Source organism: Haemaphysalis longicornis, unplaced genomic scaffold (assembly GCF_048455015.1).
Source record: "Haemaphysalis longicornis isolate Haplotype H1 unplaced genomic scaffold, Haemaphysalis longicornis Haplotype H1 scaffold_25, whole genome shotgun sequence".
Lineage (NCBI taxonomy): Eukaryota > Metazoa > Arthropoda > Arachnida > Ixodida > Ixodidae > Haemaphysalis > Haemaphysalis longicornis.
In genome coordinates this window covers 2,474,819-2,490,443 of record NW_027526314.1, presented here as the reverse complement: position 1 = coordinate 2,490,443, position 15,625 = coordinate 2,474,819, and the positions used below count along the sequence as shown (strand labels likewise).

The 15,625-nt window shown below is 46.7% G+C and overlaps 1 protein-coding gene across 1 annotated transcript; it reads left to right on the top strand.

Moving 5' to 3' along the window:
- The first annotated feature begins 10,557 nt into the window (after positions 1 to 10,557).
- On the top strand, positions 10,558 to 11,179 carry LOC144172681 (kelch-like protein 10). Its single transcript, XM_077701316.1, has 2 exons — positions 10,558 to 10,609; positions 10,803 to 11,179. Exons 1-2 carry the CDS (start codon positions 10,558 to 10,560, stop codon positions 11,177 to 11,179), a joined length of 429 nt encoding a protein of 142 aa, XP_077557442.1.
- The last annotated feature ends 4,446 nt before the right edge of the window (positions 11,180 to 15,625 follow it).

The window sequence follows — 15,625 nt, the reverse complement described above, 5'->3', positions numbered from 1 at the left end:
GCTTCAATCATGTGACCAGTTCAGCTTGGGGCGACGCGTGGTGGAGAGCGGCAACGTTGGCAAAACATTCTCCGCCGCGGCTCTGAGCTTTCTAGCGCTGGAGCGAGCGCCATTACTTTGACAATCTCAAAGATCGGTTGCCTTGGCAACAAGGCACAAACCGCTCCAGAAGTGAGTTACGGTTCCGTGATCACGGTTCAGCTTGGGGCCCCACCTCGCGACATGTGGGCACTGCAGGCGTACCACCCACTCCTATTGGGAAGTGCGAGATGCGTTTGCCATTACAGGAGGCGATAGTGTGTGTGCTGTGGACGCCTTTGTTTCGCGATGAAATGCGACGTTGTGCTTCTGCGGGTGGATAGTTCTTCCCATGGTCTGGATAATCTTTCTCGAGCGACGTACGACTCAACCTCGCATGGGGTATGTGCAGTGTGCGTGGCTAAAAGCCATCGGCTTGTGCGCCAGAGGTAAGTGACTTGCTGTTCGTCCCCGCAAACCGCGCGCGAGGTGAGTACCGAATTTACGACGGGCAGGAGGCAACCCATCCTCTGTCAATCGTGGTTCAGACTTTCAACGCATGTTGTGACGTTGTATTCGTTAGAAACGCATCTCTGGATTGTTTTGAAGCTGAATAAAATGTATGCGTCAAACCCGGGCATTCGGCTCAGGGCGTTCTCTGGGATTGCACGAAAGAAGTGCCACGGGGCTTGAACGCTTTCTTTATGGAACGTACTCAGGTAAGAGAATATCCATGTCGTGTTATGGCCGTGTTGCATTCAATACAAACGGTTAAGCGTTTGTTTTACACTTGTTTCGTTTGTCGTAAAATGCCCAAGCATTCCGGCACTCCGCTGGCAGATCAGCCGGCGAGCCGACGCTGAGCAGACGACTCATCTCTTTGCCGGAAGTGCGTGAAAAAGCCGCCCAATAGCAGGATGTCTAGCTCATGACGAACATCTGGGAATCGATGATGTAGACATGTGAAGATGGCGGCGTCCAAAAATACGAAGGAAAGGGTGAGAAAAAAACGACAAACTTTGCAACAAAAGTGTGAGCTTTCCGCTGCGCGTAAAATAGTAATACTTGGCACAGAGGACGTTGACGACCCAATCTAACGGTTGCGCTAGTTCATTTAGTGTGCTCAAAATGCCTTTCAGGGCCCCTTTAAGCTAATGAAGTTAAACTTCAAACTTAGTACGTCTAGGCAATTTAGAACTGCAACATTTATTTGTCCAGGACTTATTATATCTCCTAAAAACATTTTCATCTACCATGTTCTAGTCATACGATACACTCCGCAACTAAGTCTTTCAGATTTTCTCGAGCCAGTTTATGCTGTAGGTAGGGATCCTATCTAGAGGATATTTGGAATACAAAACTTCTACTCTCCACACACTTTTTCACCGCATCGCCAGCATAGAAATACTTGACCTTAAGTCTGAAGCCAGCCAACGACAAAATTGAATTATGCTCCTCGCGTCCTACTGGGGCACAGAAATTAATATTTTATTTTAATGCGACGTCCATCCCGTGCTATGTATCACATACCGAGACCCTAATGACTCTAAATTTTCGCGTCATAAGTTTAAGTTTTCTTTGATTACGGGACGAGACTTTGCCATCGACGACATCTCCCACAAACTTACATCAAATTCTAAACGAAGTCTTCTCAGGAACGAACTGTTCTATGCCTGCCGATGAAAATTCACGCGCGAGTAGTCGATATTGCCGTGAAAGTATGTTTGTTTTGTTTCGTGTCCGCGACCGGCAGAGCGGCGTTATCACTTTTTCGAAGTTAGCAAAAAGGCTTCTTGCCGTCGCCGCCGCTTGCATGGAAGTTTAACCGCGCTTTAGCTTTAGCTTTAGCTTTCCGTAGCTTTCCGTAAGTTTAACCGCGCTTTAGGTTTCCGTAACCGACAATTCACGGCTGTTCTAAAAACCATCGCTTTCGTGCTTGAGAGGTCCGGAACCAGCGTGGAAAGGAAATTACAGGCAGAATTCACCTCTGATTTTCGTTAGATGAGGCTTTGAAGAAATACATGCAGAATTCATTTTGTTAACTTCAAATTACTTGTACTCACTTTGAATTACGTGTAACTACTTGGAAGTTTTTGGGATATGATTTGACTTGGTTGAAATTATTTGGAATTACCTGACATTACTTTGGATTGCTTGACATTACTTGAAATTACTCACAATTTAATTGTCCTTTTTGGAATTACCTGGAGGAGGAGTAAACGCTTATTATGTCGCAAATTTGGAGAATGAAAGTAAGTACTGGAAATTGGCTTGAATGCTTTGAAATTACTCGGAATGCTGAGCACGACATCCCGGGTTCGATTCCCGGCCGTGGCGGCCGCTTTTCTGATGGAGGCGAAAAGCAAAAAAATCGCGCCAATCCACCCCGTGAATGTGGTTGGAAAGCAAAGCTGTAAACGGCACCCATAACGATTTCCCATGCGACGTCACTTAAATTCACTGACATCGCTCTACAAATAGTAAAACCAGAAAAAAGTGAATTGCCCTTAACCACACCATTTATTACTTCAAAGAGATATTCTTGGTAAGGTTAAATGATTGCATGATGCATGAACGGTGTTTGGTTGAGTTGTATTGGTGAAGCACAAGAGTGGAATCTTTTTTATATAAAATTAAAGCTCCAACCCGGTATTAGACGATTTGACTACTCCGCCTCTGCGCCGCGGACAAAGGCGACGAGATTTGCGGCAGAGAAGGAGCAGAAGGAGGAAGAAATACTTCTGTTCAGATTTCTGAACGGCCCAGAGTGCAGCCGTGGGGAGTGATTTCTTCTTCTGTGGGGCCCATATGCAGACCGCGCGGCCTGTGTTCTGTCCACCCGCTGAAGCTGGGTAGGTTGAGAGAGCCTGAACAGCAGCATCTCCCATTGCTCATGTTGGGTAGTTGACGGAAAGAGAGGAGGATGCTCAGGGCTAAAGTCGCGCACCCCGATTACGGGGTGGAGTGTTCCTACTTCTGAGCAAAATTTACATTCAGCGTCGTAGCAATTCGGATGCATTAAGTGAAGACACGTAGGCTGTGGGAAGGAGCCCGGATTGTATGAGCCGTAGGGTAGTTTGTTGTGCTCTGGAAAGGTCAGGGTAAGGCGAAGGTACGGTCTATCTCAGAAGGCGATAATGCTGGGTTATCTCCCTGAACGTGACAAGCGGGTGACGGTCCTCGTGCAGCTCCATAGAACGGGAGGTAAAATCGCAGGCTTGTTGGGTGGGCGTATTTGTTGCCCTCCATTGAAGCGTGAGGGGGTGTCCAGATGAGCTGAATGGAACCGTTTGGAGAGTGGTTTTTTAGCACGCACAGTGCAGGTGAGGACACCCAACACCACTGGTTTTTCCAGTAGGCTTGCTGGGAATCGGTGGCTACCCTCCGAACCCCTGGTTGAGTGAGAGCCAGGGTGATGGCTGCCTCTTCTGCTACCGTCATTTCTTGGGTCCTAATTTAGGTACACGCAAGGAGGTTGGTTCTGGAGGTAGCCACGATGATGGCGTATTGCTGCCCTCGATGATTGGAGGCGTCTGTGTAGATAACTGCATGATCCCCACCGAGAGTGGTGTTTCGCGCTTGAGCCCGTGCTTTTCGGTGACTCTCGTCATGTGAGGGGTTCATATTTCTAAGCAAAGGGAGCATCTTTAGTTTTAGTCGCCAAGCGTCTGGGAGTACGTCAAGCGGAGTGACATTCTGGGCTACAGCCAATCTGGTGAAGCATGCGGTTACCCACCACAGTTCTGAGTCGGACCTTCTGGTTAGAAAGATGGCCTTCTATCAGCTCTTCCACCGTGTTGTGGAGCCCCGTGCTAAGCAGCCTCTGTGTGGACGCACTCATGAGAAGACCAATGGCCTGCTCGACCGCTTTTCTAATCATTATATAAAGCATCTCTATGTCTTTTTTGTTGAGAAGAAGACAGGGGGTTGACGTAAGTGATTCTCGAGAGGACAAAAGCTTCAATTAATTGAAAGGTACCGGATTATTTTAGGCCTCGCTTCTTGGTGGCAACTCGCCTGATCATGTGTATGCTTTGATTAATGCTGTTTTTGAGGCGCTGCAAGGAGACGTCACTCTTGGTGTTAGCCTCGAGATGTAGGCCCAGGATGTTGACGCTGGTGATTGGAGTGATGGCCTGGCCATCAAGGAGTATTTGAATGTATTCCTTGATTTGGCGTGAGGGCGGACGACAAGGAGCTGTGATTTTTCGCGTGAACAGTGGAGGCCACAGGCTTTAGCACATTGGCGTACTAGAAGTGAGATGCTATGCACTGGTTTAGCTTGCTTTAATTTTTCTAACTCTTAGCAAATGAGCAAGGTGCGCACAGGGCCGCTAGGTGGGCGTGAGTGGTCGTGTTACGCTTTCACGTGGCATTCAGTGAGAACGCAGGGGGTAAACTCGTAGATGTGTTTGGTGAGTACACCACCTGTCTTCCCAGTCTTCGCGTGGGCTCGTAGCTAAATCGGTAAGCCAATGGGCTTTCGCTTTGTTAGTGTATTAGTTCCAGGTTCGATTCCCGGCGGTGCCAATAAATTATTTTATTTGTTCGCTGGAGTTTTCTGGTGACACCAACGGTCGCGAAAGAACCCTTGGGGGGTAGAGGTAAAAAGCTTTGCTTTAAAATTGGAATCCTATGGTATACGTGGCATAGCGCACGATATCATCGAGTCATATTTAAGTAATCGTACCCAATATGTTTCAATAAATAATCACCATTCCTCAAAAAAAGAGACTGTGTTCGGAGTCCCCCAGGGGAGTATATTAGGAGCTTACCTATTTAACATTTATATCAATGACATTGTTCAAATTGATCCTTCAGTCAAGTTCGTAATTTACGCAGATGATACAAGTCTATTCATTTCAGATATTAACTGTGAAGTTTTGTTTAAACGAGGAAATGAAACTTTGCTTAAGCTTCGTGAATGGGCATCGTTCAACGGACTAGCTATAAACACTGAAAAGACCAAAGCTGTTGTATTCCGAGCAAAAAACAAACAGCTGCATCAAAATCAAACTCTTTTCCTGAACGGCTCCCCCATTGAAACAGTAAGTAGTTTTAAGACGCTAGGAGTAACATTTTCTGAAAATATGCTTTGGGACTTACAAACAGATTAAGTAGTCACTAAACTATCACGTGTCACAGGTGCACTTTACCGTCACCGAGACTTGCTTCCAATGAAAACTAGACTCTTACTATATAAATCACTGTTCTTACCATACATTGAATACTGTTTTCTTGTGTGGGGTACCACTACTTCTACAAATATACATAAACCTACTAGATTACAGAATAGAATAATAAGAAATATTTCAAACGTCGTCTCTGACCACCCCGTGCGTCCTCTGATAGTAAAACTTCACCTGATTAGCATCCCAAACTTCTATGATTACCGTCTCTGCAAGAAGCTAATTACAGAAAGAAATAAAGGTACAAATAGCCTGGTTATTATTTCTGAATTATTTAAAAATGTTCATGCACGTGTTACGAGACATCCGGAGTTATGGTCGGTCTCTTTCAACAGAACCACTTACGGAGACAGTATGCTACGAAGCAGAATACCGGTATTGCTAAAGGGCCTTCACAGATTGGGGAAGGACATAGATACTTTATCTGTTAAAGGGGTCCTGAAATACCTTCCGCCGATGCGTGGATGTACATGTAACCAAATAAAGCAATGTATTAGCAATCTCCTCCCGCAAGAATTTTGTTGAAGCGATGAGTATTAGCTGAGAAATCGTAAATCAAAAACCGCGTGTTATCGTCGCGCCGCGTTTCCTCCTCCTTTCAACTTACTCTCCGCTGTTGACGGCGAGCCTTCCCTCCCATGATGCTGCGCTCCTCGGCGGTGACGTACTTCCGCTATTGCGCTGCTCACACAGCCGTCTGCTACGGGCAAGCTTTGTTGACTCCATGAATCCCGCTCTCCGCTCAAGGCTGGAAAAGCGAACGAAAAATCTGGCCGCATGTGTGCGGCGGCCTGGCCTTGCCCTTTCGCGGTGTACGTTGCTGCAGAACTTTGCTATCGGGGGCACGCGACTCTTTATCGGCGGCGAACTCACAGCCGCACGGGGAGGATCCTGCGCTCGCTCCCTTGATGCACAGCGCATTGTTTATCCAAAAAGCGCCGTATCAGATGTGGCCCCGCTGGTGCCGGGTCTTATTTTGTGGCGGTGGTAATTCCTGGCGGCGGCATGTGAAAAAGACATTTTAAACCGATACAGAACCCGTGTACAAAACGCCAGTTCAGCTTGGGGCGACGCGTGGTGGAGAGCGGCAACGTTGGCAAGACATGCTCCTCCGCGGCTCTGAGCTTTCTAGCGCTGGAGCGAGCACCATTTCTTTGACAATATCAAACATCGGTTGCCCTGGAAACAAGGCACAAACCGCTCTAGAAGTCAGTTACGGTTGCGTGATCTCGGTTCAGCTTGGGGCCCCACCTCGCGGCATATGCACACTGCAGGCATACTACTCACTCCCATTTGGAAGTGCGAGATGCGTTTGCCATTACAGGAGGCGATGGTGTGTGTGTTGTGGACGCCTTTGTTTCGCGATGAAATGCGACGTTGTGCTTCTGCGGGTGGATAGTGCTTCCCATGGTCTGGATTATCTTTCTCAAGCGGCGTACGACTCAACCTCGCATGGCGTATGTGCAGTGTGCGTGGCTAAAAGCCATCTCGGCTTGTGCGCCAGAGTTGCTGTTCGTCCCCGCAAACCGCGCGCGAGGTCAGTGCCGAATTTACGAGGGGCAGGAGGAGGCAACCCATCGTCTGTCAATCGCGGTTCATCTTGCAACGCATGTTGTGACGTTGTGTTCGTTCGAAACGCATCTCTGGATTGTTTGGAAGTTGAATAAAATGTATGCGTCAAACCCGGGCATTCGGCTCAGGGCGTTCTCTGCGATTGCAAGAAAGAAGTGCCACGGGGCTTCAACGCTTTCGTTATGGAACGTACTCAAGTAAGAGAATATTCATGTCGTGTTATGGCCCTGTTGCATTCAATACAAACGGTTAAGCGTTTGGTTACACTTGTTTCGTTTGTGGTAAAATGTCCAAGCACTCCGCTGGCAGATCAGCCGGCGAGCCGACGCTGAGCAGACGACTCATCTCTTTGCCGGAAGTGCGTGAAAAAGCCGCCCAATAGCAGGATGTCTAGCTCATGACGAACATCTGGGAATCGATGATGTAGACATGTGAAGATGGCGGCGTCCAAAAACACGAAGGAAAGGGTGAGAAAAAAGCGACAAACTTTGCAACAAAAGTGTGAGCTTTCCGCTGCGCGTAAAAGAGTAATACTTGGCACAGATGATGTTGAAGACCAAATCTAACGATTGCGCTAGTCAATTTAGTGTGGTCAAAACGCCTTTCAGGGCCCCTTTAAACAAGTGTTTGTGCTATACCTTCATGATTAATTACTTTGAACTTTCTAATATTTTCTTGTGTCATACGCCTGATTTTATTAAATAAATTGTGTGTTTACTGGAAGATCGATGCCGATGTATAAGTATGAAAAATTGTATTGGCCTTTCTTGCATTCGTATGTCGGTGTAAACACTTGTTACACTTCTGACTTCCAATCATTCGGGTTACACCGGAATTTTGGCATGCATATCAAGTTGATTTTACATTTGCGTATGTATGTATCTATTGTATCTGTGCGTAACTATGTATTTATACAATGTTGAAAAATTGACAACATATTCTTTTGTCTATATTGACAACAACATGCTCTTGTATGTACTGTGCTCAATGTTGTCCATGTTACAGGAGGCAGGGGCCTCGTCAAGCTACCGTTGGGTGGCTTTTTCTCCCACCTCCTTGTGTACCAAAAATCGTGAAATAAATGCAGACTTGAAATGAAAAAATGAAATGAAAAAAAAAGACTAGAGAACATATATAAGGAATGTACGGGAAGGATAACCCTCCACAAGCAAAGCGATAAATTTCTGATCCGAAAGTGAGTAAAACAGGGAAATACAATCTGGTCAAAACTATTCACAGCACCTCTGGAGGTGGTATTTAGAAGGTTTGACTGGGAAAACATAGGATTAAAGACAAACGGGGAATACTTGAGCCATTTGAGGTTTGCGGACGACGCAGTCTTGCTGAGTGAGTCTACAGAAAACCTGCAAACAATGCTTCAGGAACCACAATCAGAAAGCGCCGCCGTGGGATTAAAAATAAATATAAATAAATTTATCGTAATGATGAATAAGCATTTCAAAACCGCCCTCTTCAGCTTATGAAGCCAAAGGCTGGAAGAAGTAAAAGAATATCATTGCCTAGAACAGATGGTTAGTGCTGACCCCAACCACGGATGAAAATCCGGTGAAGAAGCAGTAAAGGTTGTGGAGCACTCGCAGATGAAAGTAAGGTACCCCTATCACTGAAAAGAAAACTCTACAATCAATGCATACTACCGGTGAAGAAATACGAAGCTGAAACTTGGAACCTTACTAAACAACTGGAAAGCAAACTTTTGCCTGCTCAACGGGCCATGGAACGAATAATGGTAGAAATAACACTCATGGACAGGAAACGACCTACCCGGATCAGAGAACAAACTAGAGTAGAAGATATCATACTTCAAATAAAACAAAATAAAGGGGCTTGCGCTGGCCATGTAGTGAGATGAAACGACAACCGGTGGACAATAAAGCTGACAGAGTGGATACCAATAGATGGGTCTGGAAGAAGGGAAAGTCCATTAACCCGATGGAGGGAAGAAGTAAAGAAATTCCAATGTAAACTGTGGTCGCCCGCAGCACACGACAGGAGCGGTTGAAGGTTAATGGAAGAGGTCTTCGTGCTGCGGTGGACCTGAGTAGGCGGACGATGACGATGATGACGACGACGACAACAAAGACGACGAGGATGATGATGATGAAGAAGTCAGTATGGCGGTCTTTTTTGGGACCTGTCCGATCGTTGAACGTAACTCGGCTGTGAGAAAGTTCTCTGGACATCACAGCTTCCGTTAGATATAGCACAACAATGACAGCGAAGCATTTTCAGGTTGGGCTAGCGAGCGGCAGAGTCATGCCAATACAAGTGAGTTCAAAAACTGTGTCTGTGGGGGCTTGCTCCCTGCAAGTACTGGTCGAGAACGGAGGACCGTCAGCCCACAATAGCGCCTATTGCTACATTGAAAAGCCCCATTCGGGGAGACATCGGGCTTTACCTGATGCTTCTGACAGATGTTCAGGGTGTAAATATGGGGTGAAATCGGGTTTTACCCAAAAGCCAACAACTCGATCAGTTATACACCGAGTTTTTTATCCGAAGGTATCACAAGCATCTTAAATCTAGAGCGTTAAAATGGGTGTTTGCTTTAAGCTGGTACTAAGGGGTACATAGGGGTTATCTAACAAATGCGATGAGATATTTGGTGTTTGTTCGGAAATGAATCAGTAATTATGACAGTAAACGGTATTGGTAACTTTTAAGAACTGAAACATTTTAGTGACGAAAAGCTGGTCATCATTTTTTTTTTACAATTTCATGACATACCTTATCTGCATGCGCAACCCGTCGGTCTCTATCGATACCTGTGCGGTTGTTGAACGTGCCTCAGCTGAGAGAAAATTATCTTGATAACACAGCTTCCGTTACTTAGGCACAACAATGTCAGTGCGCATTTGACCGCCTGGAGTAGAGAGCGGTTGAGTCATGCCAATACCCAATCAGTTCGAAGGCTGCGTTTGAGGAGCTTGCCTTTAGAAAGTACTGGCTGAGAACGGCGGACCGTGAGTGCACGATTGTGCAAGTCCATACTTTGAAAGGTTCATTCGGAATGAAAAAAGATTTAACCCGAGTTTCAAGCCATGTTTGGGGTGTAAACATCGGGTAAAACCCGAAAACGAACAACCCCATCTGTATACCATCACGCTTCACGTGTTTACCTCTTGGCTTAGGAAAGGGGCGAATAACTTTTTAGTTCTCATCTCCGTAATATGAACAACGTAATCAGAGAATTACAGGCGCGTCCGTAGTAAATATGTGTCCTCATGTTGTGTGATATGGGCCTGGTCCATGAGTTTCAGGACTACAAGTAGTGTTTGTTTAGCACATGCATCTACAACAACATTGCGACTATCACGCCACATCCTTCAGTGAGCCTGTGTGTCGACGCGCCGCGGACACCTCACTGTCACAAAAACAATATGCACGTAACGTGCTATCTAAAAACTAGAGCGAATACGGTACGAGGGAAAATATGGTCTCCCGCTTACATGGTTTTCCTTAGTATTCATTTGTTTTGTTTCGATTGTTATTCTCGTACCACTACAATAGCGGCAATCAGATGTTTTATTGAATAACTCTTCATGATGATCGTGTTTTTAAGTAGCTAACGTGCCCAGACTGATGATTGGTCAACATACCCTATGTTCCTCTTTTTTTTGTTAAACTAAATAATAAAATAACTATAGGCGCCAGGAAAATGAGATAATGAGAGGGAAACGCTGAGGTAAAGAATTTGTTAATACATAGCAGTATCTCGTGTTTCGACGAGGATGAGGCGAAGCAACTGGAGCTCGAGATGCTCGTTCTCTTCCTCGTCGCCACCGAATGCACAACAGCAGGGACGCTCGGTGAACGGCAGCCATGTTTCGCCCAAACGGTGAACGGCTCCTTTTGGTGCCGACGACAGCGTCGTCGGCACCAGAGACGTCAGCGCATTCGGGACGCAAAAGGCCTTGTGGTGCAAAGTGAGACTTTTCTTGCGGTACTCGGTCTGCGGACAGTACGGCGGTCGTCGGGATGTGCTCCCCCGTGTGGTCTCAGAACCTGAGGTCAGGGTCCTGCGGTCTATTCTCTACTCGAAGGAGCTGCCCATGACACGAAACGACGGGCTTGAATCCCTGGAGGCCGCCGACATGCTCCTCTTGGATGCCGCCGTGGGCGAGTGTCCGGCCCACCGCCGGCTCAGCGAGGACCCCGACAACTGCGGCTGTCTGCCGACTGTGGCCCTCCGCTACCCCAACCCGTACTTCAAAGAGGCCGTGGTCATCACCGTTAACCATCATTTCCACTTGGCCGGCAAGCGTTGCGACCCATTCATGGACCTTTCTGTCGCAATCCTGCAGGAGCTGCTCAGCTCGGACGAGCTGAACGTGCGCCACGAAGACTTGCAGCACGCTATCTACCGCTGCTACACGTGAGTTCTCCCCGTGGACGACAGCGTGATGTCGGGGCTCCTGCGGGGCCTGCCCGTTGGAGTGAGTGAGCAGGCAGCCCTGGACAAGGCACGCAAGCGGCTCCTGGCTATAGCAGAGAGATCCGCGTGCCCCAAGTTCTTTGACTGCACCCTTGAACGAGCTCTGTGCAGGTTCCTGTCGGGCGAACAACCCCATCTTCCGGACAGTTGTCGCTTGTGCGGTGCATCACGCCCGCTGCGGCTGCCCACACGCATTCTCCACGAGGTCCCTTTTTCGGCACCAGGCTAGATCTGAAAAGAAGACCGTTGGACATGGAAATATAAGACCCCAGCACCAACAGTGGGCACTGCGCTCCGCTATCACCACTGGGCTGGTTCGATGAAACAGACATTTTGTCATCCCTCTAACGAGGGCCCCACTGAAAAATGGTTGTCACCACCGCAGCTTTGATATAAGTTTTATACAGTATTAATGAAATTTGAGCGGTATTCTTCTTCCATTTCTACACAAAGAGAACAAAAGCAATCCAACAAACACTCTGTCTGTCTGTCTGTCTGTCTGTCTGTCTGTCTGTCTGTCTGTCTGTCTGTCTGTCTGTCTGTCTGTCTGTCTGTCTGTCTGTCTGTCTGTCTGTCTGTCTGCCTGTTACGAACAGGTTAATCTATAGAAAAACGGAAATAAAACTTTGGCGCAGGCTATCGTAGGTCTTGCCCTGTCCCGACAAATGACGCACGCACCGACAACATGAACCCACGCAAATCCTTTATATAGAGCTTTGCAAACACCGAGATGGATAAAACAATCAATATTGATCATTCCACCTGATACGAAAGACATGGTAAAAGAATGCCATAAAACAGAAAGCGCACATGGTCGTAGCAACCCGTAGATTGATAGATCACGCCGAAAAAAAATTATTTTCTAGAAAAATCAATTTGAAAATGCTGTCCTCCTCTCCGCATCCTCGCTCGTTTTCTGCGGCATTTTCGTGTAACGTCAGGAGGAAATGCCTTGGCTTTTCTGCGCTACTGCAAGGCTCGCCGACCTCCTGACATGGTCAGTCGGCCCAGCGTTTGGTCCGCCGGCCGCCGACGGGTCGTCGCAATTTGTTTGCTCAGTTGAAACTAAGCCACAACACGGTTGTGAATGGAATAATGTGCCTTGATTTAGTTTGTTAGTTTGTACACCGTATAAAGCTCCAATTCCGGGTCGCTCCAGACAGGCGCTTCATAAGCGCACAGGTGACACTTCGCCGTCTGGTACGCTACTAGGAAAATCCAAGGCCACTTGAAGAAAAAATTAATCGGCGCTAAAACAGGGACGAAGATGAAACACCTAACACACAACACTGTGTGATACGTGAGTGTTGTGTTGTGTGTTACGTGTTTCTTCTTCGTCCCTGTTTTAGCGCCGATTAATGTTTTAGCATAATGTACCAACTCGCCCACATCAACCTTTTGTCACTTGAAGAAGGGAGAAGAGTCAGCGAAGCCATTATAGGTACTAAGGAAATAAAATCAACTGAAAATTTTACCGTACAGCGTAAAACTTGGGGGCAGGGAGCGCTTTTTTGCGCTCGGTGAACAAGCACAGCGGTCAGCAGTACGACCTCACATCCGCGGACGCTTTTCTGAGTAAGAAATGCAATTGCTAGACGTGAGATATTATGGAAATTTGGGGAAAACTTACTGCATGAGCGCTATACAACAAACAGTCACCCAAGCTACTTGAAATGCTAAAAATAAGTAGAAGTGTAAACTGGGTATACTATATATACCTTATTATTCCAGCGCAGGAGTGAGAGAGAGAGAGAGAGAGAGAGAGAGCGAGAGAGAGAGAGAGAGCGAGAGAGAGAGAGAGAGAGAGAGAGAGAGAGAGAGAGAGAGAGAGAGAGAGAGAGAGAGAGAGAGAGAGAGAGAGAGAGAGAGAGAGAGAGAGAGAGAGAGAGAGAGAGAGAGATGAAAACTTTATTGAGCAGTTATATGCGTAGGGATGGCTTCTTAGTCCAGAAGTCCAAGCGTCGTCTTCGCACGTTCCGCCATCTCCGTCATCATGACCTGGCCTCCAGCGCCGGCCGGACAGCGCTCGTGCTTGGCCTTGTTGTGTGGAGCGCTGGGTATGTTAGTTTGCAAGTCGCAAGTTCGAATCTCCGATGGTACGTTTCTTTAAAGTTGATTTTTTCGTCTTCGGCCCATGTTTTCTATACTGATTTCCCTTTTTTTTTTTTGTCGTAACGTCATTGCTCCACGAGCGAGTTCGCAGACGCGGAAACTGACGCGCTAGCGAGTTCTCGTTGGCGCGCTGTTGCCATAAGTACCTACTGCTTGCGGGCAGAGGGCACAGGCCAGAATCAGCAGACCCTTGGCCTGGTGCAAACAGGCTTTTACTATGCTTGCATGAGTGAGGCAGGCTCCAAATATGCGGGAAAAGCGCATGCCATTTCAGCGTCTGGTGTAACGGGGAGGGCGTTCATCCACTGCGTAGGCATTGGTTATTGATTGCTACGATGCCAAGCCGTCTTAGGAGGCTTACCTTAGGTATTTTACAGCCGACATGACACGCGCGGTATGGCGATTATTGAGATATCGAGAATGCCCATCCAATGATGACGTCGGATGTCAAGCATGTTGTTTTACAGAACTGGAACCGAAGCTTGCATGAATGCTAATTTTGGACGTCATCCAATCACTGTGCACCTCCTCCGGACATCACAGCCTTTAGTTGGAGCGGCTGCTGTAGACCGCTCATGGTAGTTTTTCTTCTTTCGAGTTTCATGAAATAATTACCGACTCATAGACTTGATAACTGATAAAAAGTATGGTAATTTGAGCCAGTCTACGAAGTGCAAGCAATAACGGAAGCTTGAGCAATTCACTTCAGTGTCCCTTTGACCCGATAGAGGGATGAAATAAAGAAATTCGTGTGAAAACGGTGGACGACACTAGAACAGGACCGGAGCAGGTGTGGTATGTACCCTGTGTCAGAAGCCAGAAACAATCGAACATGTGTTCCTGGATTGTTGGGACGCGGTCTCTCTTTGGGTTGTGCTCCAGCGTACCCTGAAAAAGGACTTCCCTCTTGATTGTCACGGCGTACGGTTCCTGTGTGTAGAGGGCGGTAATGGTGCACCTTATGATTTGTTAATGGTTTTTTCTTGAAGGGGATATGAAGGGCTCACATGGATTTTCACAAGAGTGATATCGATGCCAGCCCGGCGAGGCAGTACTTCTGCGATAACGTCAGAAAGATCGTAGAAGTCTGGAAGGCCCAGCCGCGTGTATCGGACTGGCTTTTGAAGGTTCAAAAATAATTGAACGTGCCACGTTTCTAATTAGGCTACTCTAGAAGTTACCCTCGTTGATGCCTTTTGTTATTGTCCAAATCCGCCAACAAAGAAAAAAAAAGAAGGTTAAAAGGAGAGGCCTTCGTTTTGCAGGGGAGCTGAGTAGGCTGATGGTGGTGATGTGGACGACGACGACGACGACGACGATGATGATGATGATGATGATGATGATGATGATGAGGGTGATGATGATGCGCAGCATGTCGGTCTCCATTCGGAACCTGTCCGACCGTTGTACGTATCTCAACTGCGACAAAGTTCCCTGAAAATCACAGCTTCTGTTAGCTATAGCACAACAATGACAGCGCAGCATTTTCAGGCTGGCTAGCGAGCGGCCGAGTCATGCCAATACTCGTGAGTTCGAAACCTGAGTCTGTGGGGCTTCTTGCTCCCAGCAAGTACTCGTTGAGAACGGAGGACCATCAGCCCACAATACTCCACATCGCTACTTTGAAAAGCTCCATTCCGGGAGAAATCGGGATCAACACGATGCTTCTGAAAGATGTTCGGGGTGTCAAAATCAGGTAAAATGGATCTTGACCAGAAAACCAAAAACCCTATAGGTAACACACTGACTTTGTTTTGTGCAAGGGCATGACGGGCTCCTTAAATGTAACGCGTTAAAATTGATGTTTCTTTCAAGCTAGTAATTGGATGGACATAAAGGTTTCTCAGGTTGCTTGTTTGGAAATTAATCAGTAATTATGACAGTAAACAGCATTGATAACTTCTAAGAACTGAAACATTTTAGTGACGAAAAGCTGGTCATCGATCTTTCACACACAAATGAGGCGTTGTTTTTCTAAATTCGCCAGATCCACGTAACGAGAATTCTAAACACAACTGGAAGTTTGTTACTTGAACTAAATGCAATGCTGTCAAAGCTCTCATTTGATATATTTTACGTGTCAGCTATGGGACGTTTATGGGCAGTAATAATTAAAAATTATGTCGTGAATTTGAGCAATAGTGGGGCGTAATGTATGGATTTACTGATATTGAATTGAGACACTGAAGGTGATGCGTTATTCTTATGAAAACTTGATTTAAATTGACTTTCAAGCATGGTGTGATTCCGTTTCGGTGAAAAAGACATTAAAATATGC